This window comes from Cyanistes caeruleus, chromosome 16 (genome assembly GCF_971803275.1).
Source record: "Cyanistes caeruleus chromosome 16, bCyaCae1.hap1.1, whole genome shotgun sequence".
NCBI classification, from domain to species: domain Eukaryota; kingdom Metazoa; phylum Chordata; class Aves; order Passeriformes; family Paridae; genus Cyanistes; species Cyanistes caeruleus.
In genome coordinates this window covers 6,493,917-6,509,685 of record NC_141716.1, presented here as the reverse complement: position 1 = coordinate 6,509,685, position 15,769 = coordinate 6,493,917, and the positions used below count along the sequence as shown (strand labels likewise).

General features: G+C 47.2%; 1 protein-coding gene across 1 annotated transcript; it reads right to left on the bottom strand.

Moving 5' to 3' along the window:
• Positions 1–7,023: 7,023 nt before the first annotated feature.
• Positions 7,024–10,863, bottom strand: NPBWR2 (neuropeptides B and W receptor 2). The gene is made up of 2 exons (XM_023939687.2): positions 10,051–10,863; positions 7,024–9,543 (listed from the first exon to the last, which is right to left on the bottom strand). Exon 2 carries the CDS (start codon positions 8,901–8,903, stop codon positions 7,905–7,907), a length of 999 nt encoding a protein of 332 aa, XP_023795455.1. The 5' UTR covers positions 8,904–9,543; positions 10,051–10,863; the 3' UTR covers positions 7,024–7,904.
• Between the last annotated feature and the right edge of the window lie 4,906 nt (positions 10,864–15,769).

The window sequence follows — 15,769 nt, the reverse complement described above, 5'->3', positions numbered from 1 at the left end:
GATCTTACTCACCACCTTCTCCTTTGCTGAGGAGAGCCACGGAGCTGGATGGGAGGGCTGGAAGGTAGAACCCAGCAGCAACAGATGTAGGAGGGAAAGTTGTCCCATCTCCATGGTGAGGACTGCTGGTGAGGTGGGGAGGCTTAAAAAGGAAGGGATGGGGAAAAAGGAACCTGTTGGAGCAAGTCCAGAGGAAACCACAAAGATCCTCCAGGGACTGGAGCATCTCAGCTACAGAGACAGGCTGAGCCTGGAGAAGGCTCTGGGAAGACCTCAGGATCCCTTCCAGTGCCTAAAGGGGCTCCAGAGGGCTGGAGAGGGGCTTTGGACAAGGGTCTGGAGTGACAGGACAAGGGGGGATGGCTTCCCACTGCCAGAGGTCAGGTTAGATGGGATATTGGGAAGAAATTCTTCCCTGTGAGGGTGGGGAGGCCCTGGCACAAGGTGTCCAGAGAAGCTGTGGCTGCCCCATTCCTGGGATTGTTCAAGGCCAGGCTGAAAAAACCCAGAGCAGTGGAAGGTGACTCTGCCCATGGCAAGGGGTTGGAATGAAACATCGTTTAAGATTCCTTCCCACCCTAACCTGTCTATGTCTCTGTGGATCTATGAAATGGAAGGTGGGAAGAGTAGTCCATAAGCCAAAAGTCCTGTTGCTGTGTGAGGAACAGAGATGGGCTATAAGGAAGTACAGTGTGTGCTGTGTGGTGCTGATGGAACACACAGGGTTTTTTAGACCCCTTCTTGTCATGTCTGAGCTGCTGCACCTCTATTTTGAGTGGCCCACAGTGGCTGTGTGCACCTGCCCTATTGCTCATTTACACTGGGGATTCATGACCCCTTTGCTCTAAATATGGTAGCAGAAGCACTGAGGTCAGAGCTCCTTTTTGGAAGAGGGAGTTTTACCATTTTCCAAGCAAAGGGATTGCTATTAGATTGGGTGCTTTCAAATCAAAGAGCCCCACGGCTCACAAACTCCCTTTGTTCCTGCTTTCAGCACTCTGAAGCCTGGATAGATTGCATGAGGGAATGAAATAATCAATAAACAGAGCAACATGGTTTCATATCTTGGCAACGATGATGCTGCTGAGCCATGTAAACTGATTTTGCTCTCTCTCCCTCAGTGCAGAGATCCTGTCTGGCTGCAGAGAAGGAGTGATGGTGGCTCTCCTCAGTGCTGGGGGACACAGCCCCTTCTCCAATCTCAAGGTTTGTGCTTCAGCAACCCCAAAACTCCCTAAACTCTTCCTGGGTTAGAAAGTGCACAATAATATCCTACCCCAACTGGGATTACCCTCACCCCACAGTACAAAATCGCCTATGTTCAGATTCACAGAATCTCACAGTCCTAACGTGGTTTGGGTTGGAAGGACCTCAAAGACCATCTAGTTCCAACCCCTTGCCACAAGCAGGATTCTGGGGAATTCTTCCTGTGGCTGAACTGCTGGAAGGGCCTCTGAGAGGAAATCATATCCTGTTCAGCCAGCCCACTCTTGCAGCAAAAGGGGTTTTCCCTCCAGTCTGTGTTGTTTCTGAGGGAGGATGTAGCTCCAGTGCTGATGGAGCTCCTGCCACAGCAGTGGTCAGGGAGAGCATCTCTGCTTCCCTCCCCTCTGGGCCTGAGGCCAGGCAGGAAGGGCTGGAGCCTGGGGCAGCAACAGCAGCAGCACTGCCAAGCAACACATTTTCACTGTAGTGAAATGAAGAATGATCCTTGAAGAAACCAAGCAGGAAACCTGATTTTTCCAAGGAAACCACTGAAAGAATCAGCATCTTCCCATAGACTGGTTTTGGCTGCATTAGATCACATTTTTCCTGGTCACAGAGAGGAGCCCAGGCAGAGCCTGAGCTGGCTCTGTCCATTCAATAAACATCAGTTTCTCTGTGTGTTTCCAGCCTGGCATGTGCAGTGAATACTCTGAGGAACACTCATGCCATGCTGATTTCATCCAGTGACTAGGAAATAAAAACAGAAGCTCTGTAGTCAACATGAAATTAAGATTAATGGCTTTTCAGGTTGATTTTCTCTGTGTGAAACAAACCCCATATTGTGATTTGGCTATTTAATGTTTTCTCAACGTTAGGCATTAATAGCAACTTCTCTACATGCACAGGTCACTCACTCACATATTTTGGAGTTTCCCTCTTCTCAGCCTTGCACTGTTCTTGCTTTGCTTAACCACGGAGGAAATTGTAGAATCACAGGATGGATTGTGCTGGAAGGGACCTTAAATGTCATCTATCCAACCTTCATGACATTAAAATTTCTGGAGATAGTCACCTGCCCCCAGGGACCCAGTGTGAAGGGGCAGAAAATGAGCCCAGCCCCTGGTGCTGGTATTTACCCTTGTCCCTGCATTCCAGAGGTGGCTGGGAGGTGGCAATGGAAAGAAAACCAGGGTTCTCCCTGTGGTTTGCTTTGGCACCTGCACCAGGGTTTAATTTGGGTGTGCTTGGCTGGAAAACTGCTGCATCTTCTGCTGAGTGTCAGCAATGCCACAGAGCCCTTCTGCCTGGGGATACCCACCAGGATTGTGGAGGATGAGTTCAAGACCAGGCTGGATGGGGCTCTGAGAATCCTGGTTAGTGGGAGGTGTCCCTGCCCATGGCAGGGGGTTGAAACTGGGTGATCTTTAAAGTCCCTTCCAACCCAAACCATTATGTGAATCTGTGATTCTGTGATTCTGTGATTTTTTGAGGCTCTGACCTGCCCCATCCATCATGAAATAGTGGCCATCAGCTTCACATCCCAGCTCCTGTTCAGTGTGGATGAAGGAGCTCAGCTGGGTGTGGCCACTGCATGAAGGATCCGCTGAATCCATCACACGGATAAGGGAGATTTAATTACATCCGTAAGATTTCCATCAATGCTCAGCAGCAGCAGGCTGGGTCTCAGGGGAGATTTTTCATTGCATTGAAATCTGACTTTGTTAATTACAAGTCTCCGATCTCATTTGACGGTTAAGTTTATAAAACTGAATCCTTATTTCTCTGATTTCCTTATTCAGCTGGTTTATTGAGTCTTGTACAAGGGAGGGTTTGGACCTTAGAAACTCCCAAGGTGTCTTACACTTCTGGCATGAGCTGTGCAGGAGAAGCACTGGAGCAAGGGGAGGTGATGGGGACATGCAGAAGTCTGGTGAAAGACAGAGAAAGAAAACACATCTCAGGAAAACTGAAAATGGGGACAAAGGTCTTGCTGTCAAACTATAGCTGGTTTTATCCCCAGAGGGAACTCTGCCTTCCCACATGGGATGCACCCAGAGCCCCCACCCCACCCAGCCAGGGAACATTGTGGTGGGGGGCTTTAGCAGAGTGACACCAGGCTTTGGTGCACCCCAGGCACTTCCTCATGGGGAAAGCTTCCCATCCTCTGTTTACCCAGGAAGCCCCAGAATTGGCTGTAGGCAGTAAGTAGAGTGCCTGGTTTTTATCTACACATCAAATTTGCTTTTTTTAAAAAAGAGAAAATAGCCACTGAACAGCCCTTGAAGCTTGGGGCTAGTGTCTAATTCCACTCGAAGAGCTTTGTTAGATAATTGCAGTATTTTTCTGAGAGAAAATAGAACAATCGAGGCTTGTAATTAAAAGCCATTCAGGCAGCTTTGATCCTTCTCTCTGCATCTTCACTTAGCAAACACAAATGCCAACAAGGACTCATGGAAATATTTACAGTCACTCTTCTTGGCCTTTGCCTTTAAATTAACTCCTCTTCCTGGCTTTGAGTCAAAAAGGAGGAGTAAGGAGGAAAATGTGGCTTGTGGCTTTTCAATGGGTGCTTCTTTGGAAAGATTTTTCTGGAGGATGCCTGATAGCATAGAATCATTGAATCCTTAAGTTTAGAGAAGCTCAACGGGTCCAGCTATCAACTCAGCCACACCACCAGGTTCACCACTGAATCATGAAATGCCACATGCACAGGTGTTTTGAACACTTCCAGGGATGGTGATTCCACCACTGCCCTGGGAAACCTTTTTGAGAGTTTGACCACACTTTTGGTGAAAAAATATTTCCTAATATCTAATCAAACCTCCCCTGGCAAAACTTCAGGCTGTTTCCTCTCATCCTGTCACTCCATGATGACAAGCCTGGAGCTTCTCTGGAGGCCTCAGAGCTGCCACAGAACAAGAGTTTATCACCCCAAAACTGCCTGCAGGCACAATCTCAGCTGCAGTGGGGGTGTGGATGGGGCAAGACCCATACACTCTGCCCTGGCCATGGACAGGGAGCAGCCAGGGCCATGTCCCACAGCCCACAGAGGATCCTCAGGTGACCTCCTGACTCACTGTGAGAGGGAATGCAGCCTGGGGAGTCCCCTTCCCTTCAGCAGCAGGTGGGAATGTCAAACCTTGATGTGCTCAGACCCTCTGAGGGCACCAAACTGGGCTTATTTCTCCCAGAACTGGCAATAAAGCCAGAGTACCACCATTTATTTGGGTTTATTGTGGGTGCATCATCAGCACTCCGGGGTTCCCAGCAACCCCAAGGAAACAATGTGAGTGCTACAGATGCCAGGCTGTAAAGAGATGGGACAAATTCTCTTTCTTGGATTGATCTGAACAGTATCCCCTGGAGACCCTTCTTCTTCTCATCTTCAACAGTCCAAGTTTGTGCTTATCCATGTTTAATTTTTATTTTCATCTTTTTCTTACATAAAGATGCTTCTGAGAGCCAGGCCCTCAACTCTCAGTGGGGTATGATTTCTTTTCTCAACCAAAAATCGTGACCAGCCTTAGGGAGGCAGTGTGAGACTGTCTAAGACCCAGGGGATTAGAGCTTCCTGGGAGAACAAGCTGCAGCACATCTCGGATGAGGACAATTGATCCAAACAGCCAATATTGCTGCAGCAATAGACTTAAAAAGACTTAAAAAGCAACAACTGCATCTGATCTGATCTGATCTGAGCCTTAGCTCAGATGCCTGCATTGAAAGCCTGCAGTAGGAATGGGAGCCCTAATTCCTGTTCTGGGCTAGGAAATGGCTCCCAGGGATGATGGAGCTGAGTCCTCCAGGGCTGTGTCCTCACGGGTGTGACAGAATGAGGAAGGCAATTCTTTCCTCAAGGAGCAAGTGGAAAGGCTTCAGCTCCTGCTGTGTCCAGGGAGCTGTGTGGCTGCACCGCACCTTTGAACCCATGAACACTTCCCAGGCTGTCCCAAAAGGAAATTTCCCCAGCTTTGAGGCTGAACTGACTTCCCTGCTCAGTGCATGGCTAGCTGGGAAGGGTTTAGGAAGAGGAGGGAACCCCAAGGGTTCTTAATTCAGCCTCCTGCCATCCTGCAGACCCCAGACAGAATGCTTGCTTTAGGAGGGGATTTATTCAGTGAATCATTAATGGGGTTTATTCCTCCCCTGCTCCCAGTGTTCAAGATGCAGCTGATGTGGGCTGGTGTGACAAGCCAGTCCCAGCAGTGGGAGGAAATTCAAAGGAACGAGCTGGCATGCGGGGTATCCCTGGGGGAATCTTGTGCCGGGAGTGGGCAAGCGTCTCCTTGGAGGTGCTTTCTGCTCTCCCAGGAGGAGCCCAGGCAGCCTGGCTTTGGGTGCTGTGCTCCGAGGCTGTGCCCAGGCACAGGGAGCCCGAGTTTGCTGCAGGAGCAGGGAGCCAGGCTGAGTGCGAGGCTGAGCAGGCTGAGGGAGCTCAGAAAGCAGAGAGTGCCGCTTAGTGCCGCAGGCCCGAACCACAGCGGCCTCCTCCAGAGCTGGAGCCTCTCCTGAGCACGGGGGGAGACCCCAGGCAGTGCAAATCCTGCTTCCCTCGGAGCCTGGCACCCACACGAGGGACCCACGCTCCTGTTGAGTGTTTGACGTGGAGAAAATCGCGGATGCAACAGGATGCTGCCATGAGGAGATGCTGGGATGCGGCTGCTCGTGCTCGGACAGGGAAGGCCTGGGGGATACAAAGTCTGTAAGGGCCAGTTCAGAGAAGAGGGAACCATTTCCTCGGTGGTGTCCAGTGACAGGACAGGAGACACAGAAATGTGGAAAACTCCATTAAATCATAGGAAGGAAATTCACTGTTAGAGTGTGGAATACAGGAACAGGTTGTCCATGGTAGCTATGGCATCTCCATCCTTGGAGACCTTCAAACCCAAGTGGACACGGTGCTGGGAAATTTGACTCTGCTTGAGACATGCTGTGATCCTGTGACTGTCATATCTTGTGATTTAATGGAAAAAGCTCCAGCAATATCATTGTCATGTCTGAAAGTGGGTAACTCACACTGAAAAGATCCTTTCCATCTAAAAAAAATACAGTAGTTTTTCTATCTAATAAAATATATTGTCTTTTGTAGAGCCCCAGTGCCAATGAACAGTCATGTTTCAGCTGATTAGGCAGCTTGTGTGAGAGGTGACATAATTTGAGTCAATTCTCTCAGTCTGACAGGTTTTTCCACCTGGGAAGCCCATTGCCAGCAGGTGGCAACCATGCTAAAGCAAAATTCCTGGAGAAGTTTTGCCTGGAAGAATATGTTCTCCTTCATTGTTCTTCCAGAGTTTGCACCTTTGATATGGAGAAGGCAACGGAGTGATCTTGTATCCACACATCTGTTTTTTGTTTTCTATAAATGAAATTGCCATTGTCAGTTTTGTTGTTGGGGGCTCAGGGCAATTCAGTGCCCTGAGAATTCTCATCTGGGGGCTCCAACCCACACTCACCCATTGCTCTGAGAGCCCATTTAATCTGAGATCTGCAGTCTCCTCTCGTTTTGTGTTACCTGTCCTGCGTTTTCCTGGGGGAGTTTGGACAGGTGAGAGCAGAGCTTGCTGCCTGGGATTGGGAGAAAGCTTGAAAGAAATATTTAACTAAGACAGCCTTCCTAAAACCAGTAACATACAAACTTTGCAGTGCTAAAGGGTGTGAGAATGAGCTTTCCAAGCTTTCGATATGAAGTTTCTCATCTCCAGACTCTCCCAATCAAGTTCTGGTTCTGTTCAAGTACTTTGACTATTTATCTGTGAAAGAAGGAACTTTATATTTGCAGTGCTCAGTAGAGTTTTTCTTATGGCTTACTAAACACCTTAATTTTGTTACAAACCTACCATGTTTTATTTTATAATAGGAAAAATGCAATATATATAGCAAAGACATGGCATAAGTAGCATAAATTTTCTCTTGTGAAAGAAGGACCAGTCTCTTTTTTCCCCCATGAGGTTTATTTCATTACTCACTCTTAAATAAATATGTATTTGACACTTAACAGGAACAACTAGTTCAAAATAATTTCTAGCACAAATTCTCACAGTTGTCATAGTATTTGTATGGTGTGCTGTTTAGCACTATTTTTGAGACTCAAATCTTCCTTTTGGTCTAAATTTAACAAGTCAGAAAAGAGGAAATTTGTGGTGGGGTGGAAGGTGGACATCTATCAAAATCAAAAGAAAGCCATAACATACAGGAACATACATTAACATGAAAATAGTTTCTTTTCTATTCCAAATACTCATCCTCTGCTTGATTGATATTTCATTGAAAGTGCTCATTAGCTCTGCTCCATTAAACAATCCTCCCTAATAACACAGTGACAAAGAACTGAGCACTGCACTCATCTGGAAATTGGTCTCCAGCCTGTCTGTGCTGTACAGCAGATGGCAATAAAGGACCACTCTGTGGCAGAAATACACCCCTGAATAGTAAATGTTCTGTCCTTAATAATTCAGAGGGTGAAATTAAAAATTGGGGTATAGAAATGAAACTCTGAGGAGCTGGTAGGAGCAAAGAGGGGAAACACAGGAGCTGCAAGTGGGCAGGACAAAGCCTGTTGCTGATGAGGATTACAAACAGACCAGACATTACGTGTAAATGAAAGAAAGGACATTGTGCATTCACTGGCTGCCCCTTCACTCTGCAAAGTTTCCCCTGAAAAGCCCTGGAAGAGCAGGGAGCTGCCAGCCCCAACCCCCTGTTCAAGAAGTTCTGCATTCCAGCAACTTCCGGAAACTTTTCCGGAAGCTGTCATCCAGGAAAGCGTACAAGAAAGGATTCAAGCATGAATTGGCATAGCTTAGGCTGGTGATGAAGTAGGATATCCCAATGACCATGGAAGTCTGGGGTAAGTCAGTGGTCAAAGCCACTATGGTGGCCAGGTGGAAGGGGGTCCAACAGAAGAGGAACACAGCCAGAACTATGAAGACCATAATGGTGACTTTCTTCTTGGCTTTGTCCAGGGCTCTGGCATTGGAGTTCAAGTGCATGTTCCTCAGCCTGTAGAGCATCATGGTGTAGAGGATGCAGATGGTGGATACTGGAATGGCAAAGCCAAGGATGAGGGTGTAGATCCTGCTGGCTTTGAACCAAAACCTCTCAGGCTTGGGGAAATTGAGACCACAACTCTTGATCTCCAGGTCGTCGGTGTAGACATTGGCAAAGATGATGAAAGGGAGGACTATGATGGTGACCAGGATCCAGATGCACAGGCTGATAATCCTGGCCGCTCGGTACGTGCGGTGGGGCATCCTCTTGGACCTGACTGTAGCCAGCACCACCAGGTACCTGTCTATGCTCATCACTGTCAGGAAATAAATGCTGGAGAAGATATTGTAGTGATCTATGGACAAGATGACCTTGCAAAGGATTTCTCCGAAGGGCCAGTAGCGGAGGAGGTGCTCCACAATATTGATGGGCAAGACAAGGGTGAACAAGTCATCAGCGATAGCGAGGTTCAGGATGAACATGTTGGTCACAGTCTTCATCTTGGGGGCCTTGAGGATCACATAGATGACAGCAGTGTTGCCTGTGAGCCCCACAGCACAGATCACAGAGTAGATCACAGGCAGGACAACGTAGAAATCAGGTGCCTGCTCTTGGAGGGTGAAGTTGAACCTCATGCTGTTTTCTAGGTAGCAGCTGTTGCCTGTGTTGCTGCAGGAGCTGTTCAGATCATCCCAAAAGGAGATGTTCCCCATGCCTGTTGGTCACAGACCACCCTCAGATGCCACTGAAAGCCTCACTAACCCAGAAGTGAGAGGTTTTTTTGTTTGGTTGGGTTTTTCCCCCCCTCCTGTGAGAAGCAGCTGTTAGCTCATTTAGATTCAGCTTATTTTCAAAGACGAATTGTGAGGCTTCATGGACCATCTAACTTACCTCTCCTCACTGTTGGAGAAGCTAGATTTTGAAGTGATGAGAGGAGGAAAAAAAATGTTTGGAAGACATAAGGATCCATGAACCAAGGAAACAAGAGAATTATGACTTTCTAAATAAGTCAAGGAACTCTTCTTTCCGAGAGCATTCCGATGAGCTTTGCCTTTTATTTGCTGGAGGAGTTGAGTAGCTCCTGTTCAGCTGTCTGCAGTGAGAATTCTGGGGCTGGCAGGAACAAGGAGGCAGAAGGGGGAATTTTGTGCCTGCCTGGCTGTTCACAGCCCTTGGAGGACCTGAGGGATGGCTGCTGTTTCAGGGGCACCGTGCTCGCTTTCCACGCCGGAGCAGAAGCGTTCCAGTGGTTAATTGGCGTCTGCCTTTGTGTCGGAGTTCAGGCTCTTCATGGATTGGGATTTCACAAACAATGAAGTTTCTGGCACTGCTACTCCCCACTCCCAGAGTCCCCTAGCAAAAGAAGGAGGGGAGAAAATAATTCAGGGAGTATTTCTGAAATTAATGGTTAAAGGGAATTACCCTGCAATCAAAGTAGACCTTTAAGCAAGGGTGGGCTATGAACTTATTCCCTATGAAAACCACCCCCAGTACAAACTGGCAGCACCCCAAAATTGGCACAGATGGATAGACAAACCTGTGAATCTTAGAAGTTCAGGATTAATCAGGGAAGAGGGAGAAAAGTACCCTGAAAGCGAATCCACTTTAGAGACACAGCAAGAATCATCCCATACGTAGCAGTTACCGCATCTGTCACTATTACCTGACCCATACTTCCAAGAATTCCTCCACAGGGAATGAACAAGCAACCAACCCCTACCCCCACCGTGAAGATCAAAGGTTTGGCAAGCGGTTCTGCAAAGAGAAGTGCCTCACTTCTCTTGCCGTTTGCTGTTGCACAGAAATAAAAAGTGAGTGGGACTGCCGGCGGTGGGGATGGAGGGCTGAATTGTCCCTTACCTGGGAAGCGGCTCCGCTGCCTCCTCCAGCACCTGCTGCTTGCACTGCTGAGCCTCTTCCCTCTAATCCGAATTGGAGGAGGGTCTCTGGCTTGCTGACGTACCGGGATTTGCAATCAGATCAACATGATGCTTCTGTGTGTGCGCGTTGCATGTCTGAGCAATTAGCACTTGCTCAGACCAGCGAAGGGGGGGAAACAAAGGTTTTTCTCTCTGCAGGGTTATTAAAATAGTAAATACGGTGGATGTTCCCTTCAGGAATGAGGGAGATGTGGAGGGACACAGGCAGCACCCAGGACTGGCTGGATGAGGGATGCATGAATAGTGGGAAGCGAGGGGGTTAAACTGCTTCAATGGGGAACAGTGGCTGGTTTTAACAAAGGGAGTAGGAGGAGGGTGAGCAACACTACAGCGTGCAAAATAAACAAATAAACTGACATACCTTGCCAGATCTGTGCTGTTTTCAGCTGCTCTGGGGAAGTTTGGCCGGGTTTCTCCAGATGGGTCTCTGATCCAGCTTTGGAAATTCAATGAAATCCTTCAGATGTGCATCAGGAGGTGCAGGAGTCCCGTGAAGCTTGCTGGAAATGCACCCCAGGTTATAGAGCAAGAATGTAAGATCACTTTACCAGCATGTCCCTAAAGAAAAAAAATAAAAAGGAAATCAAGAGTATTTTGATTCTCCTTCAGTCTTTTAAATGTTGCCTGACCTTTGTTTCAAGACAAGGCAAGGGAAAACACAGGCATCCATCACTGCCGTGCCTGGCTGTGTGCATTAAACCAGGAGGGCCAGCTCACAGATCTGAGCCATGTAGCCAAGAGCTGTGTTTGACTTTACTCCTCTTCTTTGGGTGTTTTTATATTCTTCTGGCAAGATTATTGTGCACCAGTAGCTGGGTGGGAGTAAAACATTTCACTGCACTTCTGAAGGCCATGGCTATAACTGACTTTTCAGCAGATGGGATTTTTTTTAAGCCCAATGTATAATTCTTCAAGATATTTTCTGTATCTTGACCAAAATCTAACCAGACATTGGGCTTAAGGAAAATTAAACAGGAATTATACTGTCCAATTATATTGCATAGGAATTATATGAATGATACTTCTACAGATTAAACACCTCCAGAGCTTTCCTCTTTCCTGTTTTGGGAAAGCTGGTGTGGTTTATAAGGAGTTGTAAATGAAGCAAGGCATTTGTAGGTCTGCAGGGGGAAGGCAGTTTCCAGGAATTGCTGTTGTCTTTTTCAGAGAAGAACATACAGAAAGGCAGAAAAATTCAGGAGAATGTGATGTTACATTTGCTGATCTGTAATTATTCCCTGGGACAAAAGGGTTTGAAAGCATTTTTCATCCACAATCCTCTGAGGCTTTCTGTTTTTCAGCATGAAGTATATCTCTGGGATAGCTTAAAAGCAGTTTTTTCTCTTCCCAGACTATATTATCTTGGAATTAGCATCATGCTGCCATGGCCAGGGGTTATGTGCTGGGTGCTGTGTGTTTTAGGGGCTGTGGTGAGGGGCTGGGAGCTGAAGGGGCTGCGGTACTGATGATGATCTCTTGTGCTTTACCCTCTGCCTTACTCCTCATTATCTGTAGTGAACATGCTCTCCGTGCCTTGGTTAGGATGTGCTTGATTAAAATAACTGTCAGAGATGAGATGGAGACTAATTAAATCTCACTGCCTGGTGTGGGTAGAGGGGCTTTTGCTTAGATACCCCAAATTGCTGGCACCTGCTTTCAGAACTCTTTCCCTGGTTCTCCAATAAAACCTGTTTGCTTTGGGGAGAACAATTGCCAACAGATCTAAATTCATGTAGGAAATTGCTTTGCAGTAGGAATTGTTCTTCCAACAGAGTAAATATTTCTTCTGTGTGTCTCTGGGCCCATCCAGGGCCAGAGGCTGTGCACAGAGGAAACAGATCCATGTATATTGGTGTGATGGGGAGTTCTTGGAGAGAAGGCTGAGAGAATGCTTTATTCTTCTTGTCTTCTCTGGCTGCGAATCCCTTGCTTAATATATGTATTAAATGTTACAGTGGCATAAAGCCCTGAAAATCAAGCACTGGTTTGAAGATGCTGCTACAAAGGACATGAGCTGTCCTTTCCCTCAGAGCTGCTTGGACCTACTTTTGTGCCAACAGCTCCATCATCAGCACAGTGCAACAGGGACAAAGGTTTTATTCCTGGCAAATCCGTGCCATGGAGATGGACTTTGCCTCTTGAAGCCCATGCTCACACTGTGCAGCTTGGGTCAGCTGTGCAAACAAAGAAAAGGCAGCATTTTAGGGAGGGGAAACCCCTGGCAATGCTAAATGGGTGGTTCTTTATTGCCTTCATAAAGCTGATGTGCTGCTGGCTCCAGACAAAGGCCATCCACTATTTTGGAGTTATGGAGAACCTGTTTTGTTGGGCTCCTGCTGCAGTCAAGGAGTCAAGTTCATCTCAAGGACACAGATATACAATCAATAGCCTGTTTACCAAAACAAAATGTTCTCGGCTGGCTGTCTTGCAGTCACTGGTTATTAAGGTGATTTATCTGTATGAAGTGTTCAGGCTTTCAAAAGCATTGCAGATTAATAATAGAATCAAGGAGTAGTTTGGGTGGGAAGGGACCTTTAAAGGTCATCTAGTCCAGCCCCCTGCAATGAGCAGGGACATTGTCAACCAGATCAGATTGCTCAGAACTGAGCCATCCAACCTGACCTCGAGTGCTCCCAGGGATGGGGCATCTAACACCTCTGGGTAACCTGTGGTAGTACCTCACCATCCTCACTGTAAAAAACCCCAAAACTTCTTTCTTATATCTAATTTAAATCCACCCTCCTTCTGTATAAAACCATTCCCCCTGTCCTATCACAACAGGACCTGCTGTCCTGAGAAAGATCCAGAACTGATTATGTCAAATGGGCTGTAATTTCTCCTGGCAAGGTAAGTGTGCCTGGCCAGGCTACTTGCAGAATAACATTCACCCACAAGCTGGGACATCCTCCTGCTTCCCCCCAAAACCTTCCCAGCCTTACTGAGCCAGGCTGGCTTAGACAGGTGATGGTGCTGGCCCTGTGGGACACCTCAGGGAGCCAGGCAAGAGCTGCAGGTGGTGATTTTTTCTGAGGGGAGAATGCAAGGCAAATGTCTCCATCGGTAAACTGCTGAACTGTGGGCAAAGAAAGTGCTTTTGAATGGTGATAATTGTCATGGATCTGGGGGCTGGCCACACATCCTGCCCACCTGAAGGCTGCAGTGAAGACAAAGGGGTACAGGAAGCGATTTAAGGAAAATGGGAGTAATGAGTCTATAAACAGCCTGGTTTTGTCAAGGAAAGTACATATCAGTAACTGCCCAGTCTGCCTCTGCAGGGCAGCCATTGTCACAAACACCCTGGTAGCAATTTCCTCAGAGCAGCTGTGATGGGGAATAAAAGCTGTAGAGCCAGGAGCTGGTGGGTGGCTGACTGAAGCTGTTTGGTCCCTGAAAGCCAAGAAGGAGGTTGGGAGGTGGGTCAGCCCTCATTCCCAGTGCTTCTTGGAGACACTGGCTCTTCTTCCACACCTTCCACAGCCCTGTGGTGCTGGCTGGGGCTTCCCAGAGGTGCCAGCAGCCGTGGAGGGTGGCTGGCATTGCAAGAGGCTGCCTGGCTCCCAGCAGGAGCTGTGCTGTCAGATGAGTTAATTAAGAGAGCTCTGGTAGAGTACTCATGACAGTGGGAGCAAGGACACGGTGCCAGTCTTGCTGCAATTAATACAGATCTGTGAGAATTTAGAGTCAGACAGAACACTGCTTTAAACACCCTCATTTCCTCTCCCACTCCCTGCTGGTCTGGCTTCAAGCAGCCTTGTTCCAGAGAGGAATTAAAATCTGCTTCCATTCCAGGATGCTTTTATTCTCCAGCATTTTTTTCTGCCTTTCTCCAGGGTTGGAAGTGAGTGTGTGCTTTGGCTGGTTTGCTGACCTGAGCCAGCTCAGTCTGTTCAAAGCAGACCCCTTTGGAAGAGGGAGGTTTCTGGAAGTGGACTGTTTGTTTTTTCAGTGCTGCTCATCACTTTTGTGGGGTGTGAGGGACTCAAGGCAGTGGTCTGCAGCTTCCTTTGTGCTGGTGCTGCCACCAGGAAAGGCCAAACATTGTCCCATGGCTCTGAGACTGTGCCAGAGATGCTGCTGCTTCATCCTCCTTAAGTCTGGAAGCAAGAGAAGCTAAATCTGCTGCATCAATCTATGGATCGATTAGTCCTCTGGACTTTGGAGCTTTTGTGCTTCCCTATCTCAGAGTTCTTCCATCAGCCCACGTGAGTGACAGCTTTTGTGTAATTTGCCTGTGGGACCTGTGAGGAAAAAGTGTTGGATGTGATGGGACCTGCTCTGCAGTACTCCAGGGTACAGCTAATTGCTTCCTTCTGGAGTTCTCCTGACCACAGAGATGTTAACAGGGTTCTGTTTCCTGCTGGTTGCCTCTATCAGATGTGCACAGAGTGTGTGCAAGGAGGTTCTTCAGCACAGCTGAAGATTAAGACATAAGGAGGAATCCTAGTTTGAAAGGATGAGAGCAAAACCAAATTAAAAGGATGATTTTTGCCCAAAGTTAGAGTGAGCCAGCAGGTAGGAATCAGCTCTTCCCTGGATCCCTGTCCATCCTGTGCTGCTGGCAGATGAGGGTGTCCTGCAGTGCTGTGATCCATCAGCATTCCTGGCAGGAATGTGCATTATTTAGTTCCTCTTAAGCTGGTTGTAACACAGCTGCTAAGAGCCCTTGGTGTTTGCCACGTCCAAGTGGGACAAGTTGTCACTTTGACTTTTTTAATTCCATCTGAACTGTGACTTGTGAAAAGTTACCCTTTCTGTCATTGCTTGACCTGCTTGGAAAAGCTTTGAGTCTTCACAAGCAGCAGCACTGCCATGGGCTATAATGCATTCTTGGAAAAACAGCCGGGAGCCCTTCAGGGATGCTCAGCAAGGAGCAGGTTCTGTGCAATATATTCCAATATCTCTAAGCAACAGCTTAATGTGTTGCCTTCTCTGCTTAAGTAGCAGAGCTCCTCTGGCCTAAAAGCCTCATCAGCAGAGGGTTATGGAGTGCAAATTGCTGCTGAATGAATTTTCTGCTTTGTTCACTCTGCTTTCCCCTCCCTCTTGTGTTATGACAGTGAAATGACTCATCTTCAACTTAATATCATGTTTTAGAGAAATGGTCTAATATTTTGTACATTGTGAAAAACCCCAAACCGACAAAACAGATGAAATCTGTCCTCTGGCACAACGCTTTCCAGTGTAGTTTTACAGAGCCAGCAACTTTCTCCACACTCTTTTGGCAAACAAACATTGTGGAGTACAAGGTTTACAATACCATCAATTATTGTAAGGAAAAAAGGGAAAAGCAGAAGGTCTGGTTTGACCTTGGTGAAACTTGATTCTGGCTTTGAACTGTAATAATTTATTACAGCTCTGTTTTACAATTAATACCAGCCTGAACTACTTAAATAGGGCACTGTAATTCTTGTGGCCATGTATGTGCTCATGAAAATTCAGTTCTGAGAGCAGGAGCCTTGTTGGTTATGTCAGTGTGATGGAGAAAAATGTAAGTTGGATAACTCAGGTGAATTTAGTAGGAAATGGTGTTTTATAAAACTCATAAAAATAATTTAAAATGCAAAAGATAAAAGGGAAAGGATTACTGCAAGATGAGGTTTATGCATGGCTGGTGGTCTCTGCTCATCTGCATGGTCATG